The sequence below is a fragment of the Neofelis nebulosa genome, chromosome 12 (assembly GCF_028018385.1).
Source record: "Neofelis nebulosa isolate mNeoNeb1 chromosome 12, mNeoNeb1.pri, whole genome shotgun sequence".
Classification (NCBI taxonomy): Eukaryota; Metazoa; Chordata; class Mammalia; order Carnivora; family Felidae; genus Neofelis; species Neofelis nebulosa.
This window is the reverse complement of record NC_080793.1, coordinates 90,241,480-90,259,859: the sequence shown is the minus strand read 5'-3', so window position 1 is coordinate 90,259,859 and position 18,380 is coordinate 90,241,480. Positions and strand designations below refer to the sequence as shown.

The 18,380-nt window shown below is 44.6% G+C and overlaps 1 protein-coding gene across 3 annotated transcripts in view; it reads left to right on the top strand.

Moving 5' to 3' along the window:
- Positions 1-18,380, top strand: part of LOC131492158 (contactin-associated protein-like 3) — a 194,680-nt gene that overhangs the window by 77,820 nt on the left and 98,480 nt on the right. For all 3 annotated transcript variants that reach the window (XM_058695863.1, XM_058695862.1, XM_058695861.1), the window contains one exon: positions 10,459-10,606. In XM_058695863.1, coding sequence (XP_058551846.1) covers positions 10,459-10,606 — 148 coding nt within the window. The remainder of the gene's footprint in view (positions 1-10,458; positions 10,607-18,380) is intronic.

The following is an 18,380-nucleotide window of genomic DNA, read 5'->3' as shown; positions in this document are numbered from 1 at the left end:
CAGCCAAAAATCAACAACTACCTAGGTGTTTATCAATATGGGACGGGTTAAGTCAATACTTAGCTTTTGAATATTTTATGAGAATGCCTTGATCTCTCCAAAGTAAATGGTAATAAGTAAATGACAAAGTGGTAAGCAGATACATGGCACTTCCCAAGTGTCGGCCGCTGTTCCTCGCAGCAAGGGAGTACTGTTGTCATTTTACAGGCACGGATGGGCTAAGGAAACTGTCCAAGATCTCCCAGTGACTGGTTGACAGTGAGGTAAACAAATTTATTAACTAACACAAAGAAGGTTGGATCAGATGCGCTCTGAGATCTCTCGAGCGGTCGTATCTCAAAGGGCTATGAGCCTGGGCTTTGGGGTCAGACAGCCCTTTGGTCAGACCCCGGCCAGCTGTTCCCCTGGGGCAGACGACTGAATACTGAACCAGTTTTCTAATCTGTGCCAAGTAAAGAGCAGACACCGCCTGGCGGGGTCATGGACGGGGGGCCAATGGTGATGACACAGGGCGAGGAGCGTCTTGTGGGGGGACCCTCTCCGGACCCTAGAGTTGGCATAAAGATTAGTTTACACTGAAGGCATTCGGGAATGAATGGCTGCAGAAAGCAGCCTTCTTGGAACTTTCTTAATCTGAGTTAAAAGCAGCTGCTTCTGAGAAGTGAGGCTGTGGTGAATCCCCTCCTCAAGGTGGATCTGGCCCCGGGAGAGAGATCAAGATAAACCTCCCATAAATCCCCTCTCCACGGGGTTTCATGGCACAGAAAAAGAAAGACCACTGTCCCCTGCATGAACAAATATTACCGTTATTTTCCCTGCCTCTGGTTTGTTCTCGCGAAACTGCTTTGTCTTTCCTAAAGACACCTTTTTGTTCTTTCCGTAGAAGCCCCGTCTCCTCCGTCTTTCCCTGCTAAGTGAGGTCTGCAAGCCTCCAACTGGTGAGCCAACTGGGAGCCAGCTACTTCTTTTGTTAACTCCTATTTATGTGAACACATTTTTTCTCCTGTTCATCTGCCTTTTGTCAGTTTATTCTGCTTGGTTATTTTGAGAGAGAGAGAGTGTGTGTGTGAGCAGGGAAGGGGCAGAGAGAGAGAGAGAGAGGAAATCCCAAGTAGGCTCTGCGCTGTCTGCACAGAGCCTGATGCGGGGCTTGATCTCACAAACGGTGAGATCGTGACCTGAGCCGAAACCAAGAGTTGGACGCTTAACCAGCTGAGCCACCCAGGCGCCCCATGTCAGTTTATTCTGAGACCCTCAGTCACTGCATCCGAGGGACTCAGGACATCTTTTCTCCCTGATGCTGGCAGGTGTTCAGTGCGAATTATCATCATCCCTTGTGATTCTGAAATCTCAGGATTCTACTTTCGTCTGCATATTTAAAGAGTCCAAAATGTACCCTAAGATTATAAATGAGATCATCAAGCATACTGAAGCACTGAGGTAAACATTTTGAAATGGAAAAGATCTCGATTGTACACATAGCATAATGTAGTTTCCAATTCTGTAAAATTTTACGTAGGTGCAAATTCGACTGCAGAAACAAACCATGGAGGCTAATTATATGAGCAGAATATAGCATCGCAAAACTAATAATGAGCAAATGGGATGTCTAGTTAATGAGATGCATGCTTTTTATTATGCCACAGGTTGATTAAAAATGAATGGTAAGCAGTTTACAAAAGTGATGTCACTTGATCCTGCCTCTAACTGATTAAATCCAGGATGAGCTCCTCATGTGCCTTTCTGAAGATTGGGAACAGGGTGGGTCTCTTCTCCCTGCCCCCCTTTTGGAGGAGGAAAGAGGGAGGGTATCTCCAAGTGACAGGGACTGGCGACTTGTGGATCTGGCGGTCTTCCCTGTTGGGACGAGGGATCAGGCGGTATTTGCTAATGCTTTCCCCAGTGCCTGGGACGTAGGCTTGAGCTTCGCTAGAACGTTGTTAATGATAGGAAGGATCCTGTGGCAGACAGGTAGCATTCACTATGCCTGATGTGTGCCCTGTCTCGAATCAGGGGGATCCCTGTTAGAAAATCTGAAAAGAAAGGATTGACGGGAAGCAGTAAATGCAGAAGACAATTATAATAAATCATAAAAAAATGGTTAACTATGGGGCTGGGGAAAGAGTGGCTTCTGCATGTTAAGCTTTTCTGTACTGTTCGAATTTTCTAGCCAAGGCCATCTATGCGTATCATTTATTTTCCGTGTCAATCAGGGCTTTCCTGCTAGTGAAAACACAGACGACATTTTGTTCTTTCTTGTTATTTTGTATTAAGCAACAGGAGAACGCACAGTATTTAAAAAAAAAGGAATAAATTAAAAAAATAGTTTGCCGTTGTGCATTAATAAAGGCGAACAAAAGAGCAAGACAGAAATTAACAGAACAATATATGAAAATATATAAATGATTGCATAGCGACTTGAGTTAAATAGATTCTTTAGTCCCCCACCTTTTCATACACGTTCTCCAGTGTCTTCAGGGAGACGAACTTTAAAATTTCCACCCAGAACTGCGAGGTGTCTGAACTTTCGCTCGATTTGCAGCAGGCTAGCCTGCTTGTTTTCTGGATGCTGGGAGAAGACAAGAGACACCTGGGTCAGAGACAGAGGCGTGTGTGACTTACTTGGTTACCCAGAAAGCCCAGCAGGCAGCCTCACGTACCGGCCGCAGTTCTCCTTGACCCTGCGTCACCCGTGGGCCGTGTTTATAGGCTCAGGTGGATGCCTGCATGCATGTGGGGTTATGTTACGAGAGCTTAGGGAACCTGAATCTTTTGTGCAGGACACATGCTTGCCCTTAGCTTGGAAGAAAAAGATTATCTCACAAGGAAGCTTTCTGTGTAAATGTCCCTGGAAGATAGTTCAGGATAAAAGATAGTCAGGGCTTCTGTTTGTAAGAGGTGCAGAAATGTGAGAAACCCATGGAGAATTGTCTTACCTCTGCTCTGGCCCCCACACAGCCTTTTGTCTTCCCTATGAAATGGCTATTATGTGGCACAAAGGACTTCCTTCGTGTTTATGTCAACTGACTTTTCAGACACAGCCTTCTTTTATCCTATGCGAAGTAGGATTCTTGTGTCAGAGTTAATTTTGAACTTCTAGTGGCCCTAATCATCTTGGTTGGACAGTGTTGCTGATTCAGATTTAAAACGCTAAGAAAAGAGCATCCTCGTTTTGTTACTAAAACAAGCCAAACAGTTTGGGATAGATAATTAGTTGAAAAACAGCTATTTGATCTTGACATAGTTTTCAACTTCTTTGGCTAAATCCTATTTAAGTTATTAACACTTCCTTTTGAACGCAGAATTGTAACTACCACTCAGAAATGACTTATTTTTTTCTAGAAAGGCTAGAAAAATCCTGTGATGGTAAGTATGTTTCCCTTATAAACAGTGTAGGATAAATCTAAATGTCTCATTTGAGAAGAAAATTTTCAACGGAAAAAATTTGCATTCCGTTGCTACAGGATTGTTTACTTGTTTCCCTATATTAAAACAGGCAGTTTGCCTCTTTTTAAGAAAAAATATGTATTTAAAGTTTGTTTGTTTGTTTGTTTGTTTGTTTGTTTATTTAAATATTGACTCAGTGTGGGGCTGGACCTCACTGCCCCCAACATCAAGAGTCGCACACTTCTCCGACCTAGCCAGCCAGGCGCCCCGGTAGTTAGCCTCTGGAAAGAAATTAAAATCCACACCGAATATTTCAGAAGTATTTAGTTGCTCAGTCTCCCTCAGAGGTTATTTAAAAATAGGGTTTTTGTTCGAGCTGTATATCGCTACTGTGGAGTTTTCTTTTCCCCCCAGTTTATGGTGCCGTCACTGACACATAATACGAAGGTGTCCAACGTGGTGATCTGACGTGTGGACGTATTGCGAAATGATCCCCACGATGAGCGTGGTCGACACCCAGCACCTCATATATTTTCTCGTGACTCTCGAGGCTAAAAGTCCAAGATGAAGGTGTGGGGAGTTTTGGTTTCCCCTACGGCCTCTCTTTCTTGACTTGCCGATGGCCACTTTCTCCCCGGGTCCTCAAATGGTCTTCCCTCTGTGTGTACCCTATCTAGGGTCTGTCCGTCTGTCCAGATGTCCCCTTCTTATAACAACCCAATAACACTGGATTAGGACTCACTGTAATGACCTCATTTTACCGTAATCACCTCTTTATAGACCCTTTCTCCAAATACAGTCATATTCTGAAGCACTATGGGTTTGGGCTTAAACATACGAATTTTGAGGGGGACACAGTTTAGCCCATCATAGTGAGTGACATGAGTTCCGTGCCTTATGACGTATTTTATTTTATTTTTTAAATATTTTAAATTTTATTTTTATTTGAGATAGGGATAGCATGTGAGTGCACACGAGCAGGGAGGAGGGGCAGAGGGAGAGAGAGAGAGAGACAGAGGGAGAGAGAATCTTAAGCAGGCCCCATGCTGAGCATGGAGGGCTGGGTCCCACGACCCTGGGATCATGACCTGAGCCGAAACCAAGGGTCGGATGCTCAGCCAACTGAGCCGCCCAGGAGCCCCTTAATGTCGAATTAAACACAAACTGGTATCAGTTCAAGTCACTGGTTCTTCTCAAGGGGAAATCTTGCTCAATTCTGTATAAATAATCTATTTTATGTATCATTATTTTCAACATATACAGGAGGCTAACAGGACAGTGCTATTCTGCCAATAATCTGAACTGTTAAAGAATGCCCTCAAAACTATGCCTAGAGTCAAATTTAAACGTTTTATTTAATCCTTTTATTTCAACAAATTTACTTAATTTCTTCCAGTTGCTGATAGGATGTGCACACTATTAAACACTCATTTCTTGTAAAATCAGCTAAACTTTATTTTACTCTTTTGTGTGACTCCTCACATACTGAAAGCTAAGTCATTTTTCAGAAACTAAGTTTGTGCCATATATGAAGTCACACACGCTTATTTGCAATGTTCTGGTATTGTTTTCAATAACCGTATATTGTTTTTAAAATACGATCTTGTGGAGGCACCCGGGTGGCTCAGTCGGTGAAGTGTCTGACTGTTGATTTTGGCTCAGGTCATGATCTCATAGGTTCGTGGGATCAAGACCCACATTGGACTCTGTGCTGACAGCATGGAGCCTGCTTAGGATTTTCTCTCTCCCTCGCTGTCTGCCCCTTCCTCCCTTGTGTTTGCACGCGCATGCACTCTCTCTCTCTCTCTCTCTCTCTGTCTCAAAAATACATAAGTAAATATTAAAGTAAAATCAAATAAAATACCATGTTGTTGGCATTGGAAATATTTTTTTTCCTGGCTTTTTCTTTACCTCTTTGCCAGCAAAAAATGGCCAGATAGCTTATAAAATGTATTTCTGTTGATCATTTAGGAAGATTGGGAAGGGAAGAGTATGGAGAAACCCAAACTCTAGTTTTCCTGCAGAGTCAAGGAAACCTGACTTCTCTCCTGCGTTCATATTTCAGGCAGAAGGTAAAACAAAGTGGTAAAAGCCTAACACTTAGCAGTACAACTTTAGCAAAAATAAAGTTTTAAAAATACTTTATTTCAACCATATTTCGGCAATGTTTACACTGCCCTTCTCTATACCGCGCAGATAAAAAAAAAAAAAAAATCACGTCAATCAAGAGCAGCGGCATTTAGGACCTGTTTCTTGCGTCTGTGTTGGCCCCGGGGGTGTGGACGGCTCCAGGACTGGGCCCCGTGGGTTTCTGGGTGGCGTAGCTGTACTCGCTCATGGGGTGGGTTCTGCCTGGAGGCAGGGGCAGGTGTTGGGACACAGAGAGGTGGTTGTGTCTTTTGGGTCAGCTGTGGGTTTGACTTTGTGACTTGCTTCCACGAAGAGGCCATAAAACATACCAGGAACCACTCATTAAGTGCACGCTGTTTCCGGCACATGGAGATTTTCACATCAGAATATGCTACTTACGTGCCTGTAAGGTACCTATTGTGTGCATTCAGACATACGTCTTACACACAAGCAAATCTTTTAAGCACACTTGGGGGGCGTGTTTTCTGGTTTTAAGCCAGACGAGAGATTATCCATTCCCTTTCTAGAACACGTTGAAGTAAACGTATCTGCACGCGTTGAGGCTTGAGAGGTCACCGGGCACGAAGCCTGCTGGTCTGGATGACTGAGTGGCTCTTTCCGGGTCCGACACGTGACATCCAGTCTGTGTTACTGAATGTCCAGTTCAGTCAGTAAAACCAAAGTGGCAGGAGGATACTTCCCTTGTTTTCTTTAAGTGTAAACCTTGTGGTACTTCCTGGTTCACTGAAATGTTAAAAATAATTTATCACGAGAGCATGGATGTTAAAGCAACCGACCACAGCGTTCACATGGTCTGATTACAGGAAATGATTTTAGTACGTCCTTTCGTGGCCCACGAGCCTCCAAAAATAACAGGGACAAAATGTTATATTTAACAATAGCAATAATTGTTAGTATTCCCCCATTACTCATGAAGAAGCAGAGACGTGGGGAGATTAAGTATATGTCGTCCAACACCATCATGGTCCGGCACTTAAAATGGCCAGAATTAGAGCTCAGAGCTCGGGGATTCCCGCACACCCCCTTTGTCCCCGCAACATCCCCTCTCCTACCGCAGAGGTCTTAAAATACAGTGAACAGTGTGAGTGCAGAGTGAAGCTTGGATTTCGCAGGGGCCCAGCTTAGAGCCCTAATGATTATTTATTTTTAAAATCACTGAGACCCATTTCTGTAGACAGCCCCACTCCTATTTTGAAACAAAGAATTGGTAGGAAAGCCTTTCTCACGATGCAGATATTTCAAACGTACAGTGACAAATACATGATCGGCATCTCGAAGGTCATTTGTTGACTCTAATGCAGAATGGGATGGGGCACGTTACGCTGGAGACTGGGGCTTTGCCTGAGCCTCGTAATGATCCTTTCCTGTGATTTAGATCCTACTGATGTGACTGCTGAATAAACGAAATGCAGAGTGGGCAGCTTTTCAGAAATGTCATCGATTGCTAAAACATATTATTTTAGAAACGCATCTGTAGCATGTGAATGGAGCCCAAGCCGCGGACTCGGGTTCCCTTCCGCATAGCTAACGGGGAAACGGAAAACTTCATCAGACGTTGTTTGTTCCTAATCATGGATGAAACACTCAGTTGTGATGCTTTTAAAGTGATTGAATATTGGGTCCACGTCTAGCTGAAGTGTTTCTGATCGATAGTGGGGGGGGGGTGTTGGTTTATTTTTTTTCCAGTTCATGTGTTATTTATTAATTGTGATGTATAATATTTGTTGAGTGCAATTAGTTTAATTGTGATGTATAATATTTATTATGCCAGCCAGGTACTGTTGTGAACCTTTTCAAATATTAGCTTATTTTTTAAAATTTAAATCCAAGTTAGTTAACATATACTGTAATAATGATTCCAGGAATAGAATGTAGTGATTCATCACTTACATATAACCCCCAGTGCTCATCCCGACAAGTGCCCTCCTTAGTGCCCGTCGCCCATTTAGCCCATCGAGGCCTCCACCCAGCACCCCTCCAGCGACCCTCAGCAGGAATGCCATGGAGAAAACGGTTAGATGATGAACGCGTGAAACTCTCATACCCTAGCCCATCAGAACTGTAAGAGTTTTTCTTGTTCCTACTTTATACATGAAGACGCTGGCTTCCCTGAGGTCACTCCTGTAACGAGAGATGGGGAAGAAGTTGGATAGAGCCGATTTTCGATTTTCATAGGTCTGCATGGAGGGGAGCCTGGGTGAGAGCTGCTGAGGAATCGCCCAGGGCAGCTCGCTTCCACCGGGACCGCTGCTTTCTGCTCCCGTGGGGTCTGCCCCTTCCCGCGTGTTAGAACAGGGCGAGGGTGACCCTTTGTTCTTGTCCGTCTGCGTTCAGCCTGTGCATCAGTGTTTGTTCTGGAAACACTAAACCAAAAATATAGAATAATAGATTATATAGATAGAAGAATAGAATAGAATAGAATAGAATAGAATAGAATAATAGATTAGAATAGAATAATAGATTATACCACCTCTGAAAAAGAAACGTTAGCTTAACAAAAATATACGGGATCATTTCAGTAATTAGCCCCAAACATGAGAGCATAGATATCCTAGTAGAGATCCCACCTGTGCGAGACTCACTTCACTTAATCTCTGTATCTTTAAGGACACGTATCATTGATTTGTATCCAAAAGGACTGTTAATAATTCTACATGAGACACAAATAACGTAATTCCTTAAAATTAGAATGAATTATGATCATCGCATAGGTGTATACATACACATACATAGGTTCCAAGTATTTGAATATAATTAAAATCGTACGCGATGAATGTTTTGTTTTGAACACAGATTCTCAGAAGTTGGGAAGAGTGTGTTTTGAATCCCCACTTTTCATAGACTATTAAGACATTATTGCCACTTGAAGTATTTCTTAAAGAGTATTCTGTGTAAATTCCACTAAAATAGAACTCGAAATTCCTTTTGCTGTCTGGCACTATCATCACACAATCTGAAGGGCGATTTTCAGAATTTATAGTCAGTAAACAATATTTCAGAAGGAAGTAATTATATATCAAGAAAATACAACTTAAGTATCCTTCTTAGGCAGTAATTTAATTAAATGGTTCATGCTGAGATTTACAAGTTTTGTCAGCTACACTCAAATAAATATTGACTTCAATTCTTTTTTCTTTATTTATTTTGAGAGTGAGAGAGAGAGCACATGGCGGGGAGGGGCAGAGAGAGAGAAGGAGAGAGAGAATCCCAAGCAGGCTCCGCCGTGTCCGCACAGAGCCCGACGCTGGGCTTGATCCCATGACCTGAGCGGAAATCGAGAGTCAGTTGCTTACCTGACTAGCCAACTGAGTGCCCCTTGACTTCAGTTCTTAAATTGAATTACAAGTTTGGCATCACCGTGAATGTAGGAGCTGATGTTTCTCCCTTCACTGTTTACCTGCACATCTTGGGTACTGAACCTGAGATGTTAAGTAACAGGATGGTGAGTTTGACAGACGAGCCCCCTCGGCCGAAGGTACCGACGGTATCCAAAATGGCAGCCAGGGGCACAGCCACAGTGGCCAGCCTTCGTGGACCGCCTACCTCCAGGCCGATACGGGAATGTTACTTTTCAGATATTGTCTAACTTAGTAACATCTCAACCTGTGGAGTTAGGGTTTACAAGCTGGTTTTGTAGGCGAGGGAACTGTGGCCCGCAGCCCATAACTACAACTAAGACCACGGGCCGGCAAGTGGTGGGGCAGGTACAATGCAGTTCCAAATTCACCTCTGCAGCGTGGAGGCACGCTGATCGTGGCGTAGCAGTTGCTAACCCTTGAAAACGAAGACGGCGTAAAGGACAAAGATGACACTTCCATTGAACGAGAGAGAGATGACTGAGTGCGTCTGAGTTGGTATTTCATTCTCTAGCCCAGAGGAAGAGTTACAGCATCTGAGAATCCCAACACATTGGAGTTTTTGATATCCTTAGTTCCGTCTGTTTATACCTCGTTGTCGTGGCTTACTAGGGATTGAACTTGATTTGGTCGTTAAGCTGGGGCCTAGTGTTCCACAAGGCCAGACAACGAGGCAGGCATCATTCCTGGCTGAGCTAAGAACTTCGCTCCCGGGCTGTTTGATTGTATCTGGCTGTTTGTGTGACATGCAGGCAGGAAGGTGAGTCTGACCTTCTGATGCAAGTGGGCATAAGGAAGGGCCGACTTTTCCCCCCTAATTATATTACTGTCGTATGCAGGAGTATTACGGGGACATCTTTTGCCTCTCTGAATAATAAAACTGGGAGAGATCAAAGAGCGTACAACTGGAAGTTTTGACTGTTGGGTTCCAAAGAACTGACAGAATTTTAGATAGACTTAACGTTTGGCATTACGTTTTAGAAGCTGAGGGCCCTTACTCGTTCTTTGCGGAGCATAGACCGGTAAGGTCCTTGGATGGGGTAGCATTTTCTAGTAAGATGCTGTGTAACAGGAAAACTTTAGATTGTTATGACTACTATTATAGCCTAGGCCATCTGGGAAAATTGGTTAAGAATCTGATGACGAATCAATGGAATCAACTTTAAAAGGCCATATTAAGCGTCAGGGGTTGGGCATCTGGGTAGCTCATTGGTTGGGCATCCGATTCTTGATTTCGGCTCAGGTCATGATCCCAGGGTTGTGGGATCCAGCCCTGCATCGGGCTCCATGTTCCACTTGATTGCCTTGGATGTGGGGCTGCGTGTGAACGTCTGCAAATTCCTTATTTACCCTGCAAATAAGGAAAACTTAGACCATGGCGACTAATCCAGACCCTGAAGAAAGGTTGTCGCACAGCCTCTCAAACGTTAGCGGCGTTTCTATAAAGCGGGTGGCCTTTTGCATATTAACAAGGTGAGGCACCCATCCCTCACAGGCACGAGAGGTGACAGCGTGAACTGGGCATTCTGCAGACACATTGATCCCTTTCTCCGTTTTCTCCCAGGGTTTTCCAGGAAACACAAACGCAGACAGCGTGGTACATTACAGACTCGAGCCTCCCTTCGAAGCCAGGTTCCTGCGCTTCCTCCCCGTAGCCTGGAACCCTAAGGGCAGGATTGGGATGCGGATAGAAGTGTACGGATGTGCATACAGTAAGTGGTGTTTATTTCCCCCCGCTGACATCGATGACGGGCTGACGTGCTCTAAATGCCGAACTGAAAACTGAAACTGACTTCTCTCAGCCTTTTAAATATCTATGTAAAACGGTTTTTTATGGAATGCCTTGATATTATGCTGTCTTTAGTTATTTTCTAGTCGAATGTGCAGGTGCACCTGGCCTGAGCCTCAGAACCTTTACTTCATGAAAGTAACGAACTCCAAATCGACAGCAGTCATTTACTGGGACCGATGATGCTGTTCTCTGATGCTGTCGCTGGGGTGACCCTCGTGTGGGGACGCTGGTGATCTTGTTTTCCCCGAACCCCACGATGATGACTCAGTTCTTCTTTTAGGTTCACCATTTGCGTCTCTACTTTTCTCTACTTGAGGCCTCTTTTGAATGTCATTTATGGTCGTGTCTTCCCTCTTTTCTCTACTGATGAGAAGAGTAACAAAAATCGCGTAAATACAAGCATAAACACCTTCAGTGAAGTACATGGGGGAATCAACTCTATAGTTGCCATTTCGATGATCTAGAATATACCAGTATTTACTTAAAGTAACATGAAAAGAAGAAATACTGATTAAAAAATACCTTCTAGAAAACCGGAGACTAACCCAAAGAGTATATCGGATGGGGACATCTCGTAAGGTTGGGTTTTTGGTCCCACTTCATTTCAAAAGCGATGTCTTTTCTCCCAAATTCGGTTCTCGTAACCACTATATTATCCTGGCCTTCATTTCCTCATTCCCTCACTTGCCATCTAAGAATTTATCGGACACTTGGCCATTTGCCAAGAACTGTGTTAAACATTGGAGGTGGGGGGGCCGTTCTAGAATGATTCATTTTTGTTGTCAGGATTTTATGAGAAGCCATAAAATTGTACAAAACAGACGTAAAATACTGGAACGTGACCCCAGGGCACAGGGAGTAGAGCGGTCAGTCGGTTTTCCAAGTGAAGGGCTTGGGAGGTGAGCTGCGGGCAGGGAGGGGTCCCGGGGAGGGAGGAGGAACGTGTGGAGAAATAGTGGCTGCAGGAATCTCAGCTTCTGTTGGCTCAGGGATCAAGGAGGCTATGGGCACTCGAGGGCACAGGGAGCGGTTGTGTAGGAATGATACCATTGCCCCTTCGCTAACCCCACAGACAGTGAGACCTTCTGGAGGTGAGGCTCACCATCCCAGAAGCAACCCCGTTCTAGATTCAAGGGTCCCCTTCGGCCTCAGCTCATCCAGCTGCCAGATGACAGGCTCCCCTTCCGCTCTGTTTCCAAATCCTACCTCTGCATGGCACTTCCGTGCACCATTTAGCCCACGTGACGCCGCGTGGCCGTCCGCCTTTTTCTTTCTCTTTCCGTCGGTCATCTCCTTCCATCCTTTTGTTTCTGGGATCCACGAACACGCTCACGGCCGCAACGGCCGGGACGCCTGATCCTCGGTTTCTCTTTGATCCCCTAAAATGAGTTTCTCCTTTCTCCCATTACCCGGGAAACAACATCAGTTTACTACTTGAAAGCCGTGCGTGCTCTTTGATGGGGATTTGCCATCAGCTTGATGTTCTTCTTGAGGAGATATTACCATGGTTCCTCCGGTTAGAGGTCAGTTCCAGAAAGATCAAAGCTGTGCGCCTGATCCCCAGAAGGGCTGGTTGGCTGTGTAGTTCTCATGGGGCCTGCGTGCATCCAAAATTCAGCGAACACGAGCTGTCGGGCATCAGGGGTTCCCACCGTAACTTATAATAGTCGTCACTACTTGTGAAACTTTGCGGAGTACATTCCTTGATAGTAGGGCCTCTCTCTCTATTGTCTTCATTTTTATTATTAATAAGAATGATTGTTGAAGCCTAGCACTTTGCACTTTTATTTTTGACAGTGTTTGAATATGATATGGTTTATAGCCCAAAGGGCTAATGATTATCTCCACCCCCCCATTTCTATTTTTACTTCTCTGTTGATAGTGAGAAAATGTCCAGATTGCTTATCTTGGCATATAGTGTCCCTTGGATGCAACTTCTCTGTTTGGTTTCATTTCTTTACACCCCAGTTATACTCCAATGACACTGGCCATTCGTAGAAACCAACCTCATGCATTTTCATGGCTTCCTGGCACATGAGTGTTCTCTTCCTGAAAACCCCTCCCCCCCACGTCTAGAGTGCACAGTCTGTTTAGAGTCCCCTGCCCCCTGCAGCAGCCCCCAGTGTCCAGTGCTCATATTCCCCATGGACTTGTTCTTGGCTTTGTATTCTACTCTGAAAAGGTCTCCCCTTGGGTGTCTTTCTGCTTTCTTAAGTTTTCAGGAACGTTTATGCACTCTGTCTGATCAATTCCAAGTTGACATCCCTGATGCAGGTCTCTGAAGCCACAGACAGGCATTCTGTGCCCAGGTCTATCTTCATTTCTTTCTCGATTGTTATTCCTCTTTGGGGCATCTTCAGTTGCTGCTTTTTGGCCATCTACTTCGACTCCCCACATTCAAGGTCAGTGTCTTCAAGTCTACCCTTGAGCTGGTTCCATGCCCATCATGGTTTATTAGTGTGTTTATTGGTGAATAAGAGAAGGAAGAAAGAAGGAGGGGAGGACGGAAGGAAAGCAAAGACGAAGGAGAGAGTGCATGAATCCTTGGGAATGTGGATTATGTAGGCACAGAATGGCAAACAACGTGGTCATCCACCAGTCGTCCGTGTGGCCCTCCAGTCCTGTGTCAGATCAGGCATTGAAAATAAAATGGGTTAGGGGCACCTGGGTGGCTCAGTCGGTTAAGCGCCTGACTTGGGCTTAGGTCGTGATCTCACGGTTCCTGAGCTCGAGCCCCATATCGGGCTCTGCGCTGACAGCGTGGAGCCTGCTTGGGATTCTCTCTCTCTGCCCCTCCCCTGCTCGCACACTTGCCCTCTCTCTCTCTCTCTCTCTGTCTCAAAATAAATAAATAAGCATTAAAAAATATTTTAAAAAAAGGAAAATAAAATGGGTTAGCAGGGAAAATAATAAGGGAATAAAACAGGTAATTGTTTGAAAATATTGTGTTTATTTAAAAAGTATATTGATGGGGTGCCTAGGTGGCTCAGTCAGTTAAACATCCGACTTCGGCTCAGGTCAGGATCTCATGGTTCGTGGGTTCGAGCCCTGCATCGGGCTCTGTGCCGACGGCTCAGAGCCTGGAGCCTGCTTCGGATTCTGTGTCTCCCTCTCTCTCTGCCCCACCCCGACTTGCACTCTGTCTTGCTCGCTCTCAAGAATAAAAATAATAAAAACATTAAAAAAAATAAAAATAGAAAAACCGACGGATAATTGCATCAAAAATGGTTTTATTTAACAACCTCAACATGTGTCAGTATTTATAATCCTTCTGTTACCATTCTATCTTATATACAACATACAGTTAGTATTTTCTATCTAATGAGATACAGGTATGTATATACATGTATACATACACATTTATATTTATCGACCCATGTAAACTCTGGCGTTCTCTATTCCTTTGTATTGATCCACATTTCCACATACCATTTTCCTTCCACCTCAAAGGCTCCTTTTAGCATTTTTTGCCGTGTAGGTCTGCTGGTGAGGACTTCTTTTCGCATTTTGGATGTCTGGAGAAAGTTGGTATTTCGCCTTCATTTTTGAGAGTTATTTGAGCTCAGTATGGAATTCTAGGATAACGTTTTTTCATTCATTACTTTCAAGACATTGCTCTTATGTTTCCTCACTTGTATCTTGTCCCCAGAGAAACACACTGCTATCTGTATCTATGTGTCTTTTGAATGTGACATGCCTTTTTTTCCCCTCTAGCTGCTTTTAAGATTTTGAGCAATTTGTTTCTGATGTAGTTTGGTTTTGTTTTATTCGGTTTCTTGTGTTTGGAGCACACTGGGTTATTTTGATTTGTGGGTTTATAGTTTTCATCAGATTTAGAAAGTTTCAGCCATCGTTTCTTCCAATATTTTTTTTTCTACATTTTCCCCTCACTTTTTTCCTTAAGGGACCCAATTGTCATTAGATGAAACACATATTAGGCTGTTTGATTTTGTTGTGTCACACAGCTTCACTGATGTCCTGTTTATTTTCTCAAGTAATTGTTTTTATGCCTTGTTTCATTTTAAAATATTTCTAGTGCTGTGTCTTCGAGTTCACTAGTCTATTTTTCTGCATTGTTTAACCTGCCAGTCGTCCCATTCAGTGTGTTTTTCAACTCAGACATTGTAATTTTCACTTTTTTAGAAGTATCTCTTGTGTAGCTACCTGAATTCTTGAACATATGCATGACAGTTGTAACAACTGCCTTAATGCCTTTCTTTGCTAATTATAATATCTGGGTCAGTTCTATTTTGATTGCTTTTTTTTTTTTTCCCCTCACTGTGGGCCATCCTACCCAGCTTCCTAGTATGCCTGGAGATTTTTGAGTAGATGCCAGACATTTTGATTTTTACCTTGGGTGCTGGATATTCCTGCTTTCTTGTATGCTTGAACTTTCTTCAAGGACACATTGAATTGAAGGGATTTGATTCTTCTAGGTGTTGCTTTTAAAGTGTGTTGGGGCGCCTGGGTGGCTCAGTCGGTTAAGCGTCCGACTTCAGCTCAGGTCACGATCTCGCGGTCCGTGAGTTCGAGCCCCGCGTCGGGCTCTGGGCTGATGGCTCAGAGCCTGGAGCCTGCTTCCGATTCTGTGTCTCCCTCTCTCTGTGCCCCTCCCCCGTTCATGCTCTGTCTCTCTCTGTCTCAAAAATAAATAAACGTTAAAAAAAAAAAAAGTGTGTTAGCCCAACCAAAGCAGTGTTTTAGTCTAGGGTAATTATTCCCACCACTGAGGTAAGAGCCTTCTGAGTACTCCACCCACTGGCAGATGTTGGTGAGGTCTCCGGTCTGGATGATAACAGTGGGCACTGTTCCCAAGCCATTTGTCCTCTTAGATGGTTCACTTCCCGGTCTTGATGGGCTCCGTGCCTCGCACACACTGATCGGCATTTGCTGAACACTCAAGAGGGGCGTGTTGCTGGTCGCCCATGTTCTCACCTTTCATCCTTCCCCTCTTCGTACTCTGCCTGTGGATTCCAGGTGCTCTGTGTCCCCCAGACTTCTGACTCTGTCTCCTCTTCCCAGGACGTCTGCTGGGCTCTGCCTCAATTCCTCCTTTCTGCCCTATGACCTGGACACTCTCTCCAGGCAGTGCCCAATTGGTGTTCCAGGGCTCATCTTGTGTCTCCCATCCCTCGGGCATGAAAACCATTGTTTAATGTCCTCCTCAGCCCCTCACCCCCCTTTTTTCTAGCTTCAAGTGAGAGAGTAAATCTGGTCACTCCATCTTGGTCAGGAGCAGAAGTCGTAAATGCGGTTTTAGCTCTTGCTGTATTTCTTTTTCTTTGCCCGGTGCTCAAACGTAATAAGGCAGTCAACATCCGTGTTTCGGTCACTGCTGCACACACCGTCAAGGTGTTAAGTTGTTTAAGACTCATTTCAGTTGCTGTGTGGGAAAGCCCTCTTCATCCTTCTCCGGATAAGAAAACGGACCTGGACAGGTGAAGGTCTTCCACAGTGGAATGAGGATTTGGACCCTCACGGGACAACGCCGGTCCTTTCTCTGAGCTGCTGCTGCTCTGTGTTGTCTGAAAGGCTGTTTGTGGGACCGGATGCAGGGGCTATGAGTCGATTAGCACAAATTTGGCCTCACTACTAGTAACCTGGATTTCTCTAATTGGCTGGTGTGGGGGGCCCTTTTTCATAATACCGTTGGTGATTCAGTCATCAAAGCATAATCTCAGTTAATAAAACTAATAATTAGGGGCGCCTGGGTGGCTCAGTCGGTTAAGCATCCAACTTTGGCTCAGGCCATGATCTCACGGTTCGTGGGTTCGAGCCCCGCGTCGGGCTCCGCGCGGACAGTGCGGACCCTGCTTGGGATTCTCTCTCTCCCTCTCTCTCCCTCCCTCTCTCTCTCTCTCTCTCTCTCTCTCTCTCTGCCCCATCCCTAACTCATGCTTTCTGTCCCTCAAAATAAATAAAATAATAAATAAATAAAACTCATAATGATAAAATCACGTAAAATTGGAAAAACGCTGTTATTTTCAAGTAAGTATCACATTTTCTATTTTGGAATGTGGGTTCTATACTCTTCCAATAGAGGAAAGTGCCGCTTCCTATTCTGATGCGTGACAAGTGACCTCTATTTCAAGTACCCCAATTATTTAGTTAGTTGAATGACCTACAAAGACATTGTTCATGAAGCCTTCTTGTGGAAGTTCAGTGTGATGCTAAGCGGTAATTTACTACATCATTTTGGTGTTTTTATTCAAATAAATATTATAGTCGATTATTTGTATTAATTATGGGCATCGTAAATTGTATTTGCTCTTACAATAGTCCAGTATCAAACACTTTACCTTCATGAGCTGATAAAAGGTCACCTTAGCGTCACCAGTGAGCTCTAAGACTGGAAAGGTGGTTTCTCTAGTCAGTCTGTAATCAGTGGTATAGAGATCAGGGGAGCCTCTATTTAGTGGAGATTACTGTCAAGGTGGAGCTTGAGGCTTGAGGGCCCCGGGGCTGTCCCCCATCCATACTCGGAGAGCTCACTCCTATTGACTCATTGAGCTAAGCCTTCTGTCTCCCACAGTATGATGTTTTGGTTTAATTTTGAAAACTCTATGGCCTTTGAAAATCGTGTTTGAGGGATACGTGTTTAAAAAAGTCATTCTGGATTTGCCGACCTGTCAATTTGTTTTCAGATAGTCGGATTGGTTTTTGAGTATCTGTAAGTAAAGGGCATTTTGCAGAATCGATTCTCTTTGATGAGGCCTGTCACTGAGTTTCCAGTCTAAATGCTCCTGTTGTAAAGCATCTTTGTGATAACGTATATGCTGGGCTTCACAGAGGGGCTTCTTGATTAACAGTACAGCCCAGGGGCGCCTGGGTGGCTCAGTCGGTTAAGCGGCCGACTTCGGCTCAGGTCATGATCTCGCGGTCTGTGAGTTCGAGCCCCGCATTGGGCTCTGGGCTGATGGCTCAGAGCCTGGAGCCTGCTTCCGAGTCTGTGTCTCGGCCCACTGTTGGGACCATGTTGGCTTCTTTCTGGTGCCTGTCTGTAAATTGCATGTGACAGGCACCATGTGATTAGTAGGATGTTTACATTCTTTCTCTCCAAATGCTTCCCCGGAGAAAAGCCCTCTCGCCCCTGCTTCCCTCATCTTGACTGTGAGTTGCTTCCCCGTCACCAAATTTCTTAGCCCCACGGTAAGGCTAGGTGATTCCTGCAGAAATGCATTCTTTCATGAGAGCCGAAGTGGGGACACGAGGGAAGCACTGTCTGCTCTGGGAGGGTCCGGCCACGTCTGTCTGCTTCTGTTTTATCCCGACATCGATACAGTGTGGCGCCTCGTGGCCTATGTCAATATGAAATGAAAATGGGGCTGCATTTGGGGAATGAATGAAAATGAAGTCAAGGCAGGGGCGGGGCGGGGGGGGGAGGAAAATGGGGAAGAATGGTCTTTTACTAACAAAACTGTATTTGCCAAAGCAGAATCCCTGCTGAAGCCGAATTTGAAGTTACAGAAGCTTGTCCATATAAAACCAATCTTTTATAATACGACACAGGAGCCAAAATACTTTCTTATACCTTATAAAAATATACATTCAGGAATAGTCACAAGTGGGGGTGCCTGGGTGGCTCAGTCAGTTAAGCACCCGACTCTTGATTTCGGCTCAGGTCATGGTCTCACATTTATGAGATTGAGCCCTGCATCGGGCTTTGCGCTAACAGTCAGGAGCCTGCTGGGGAT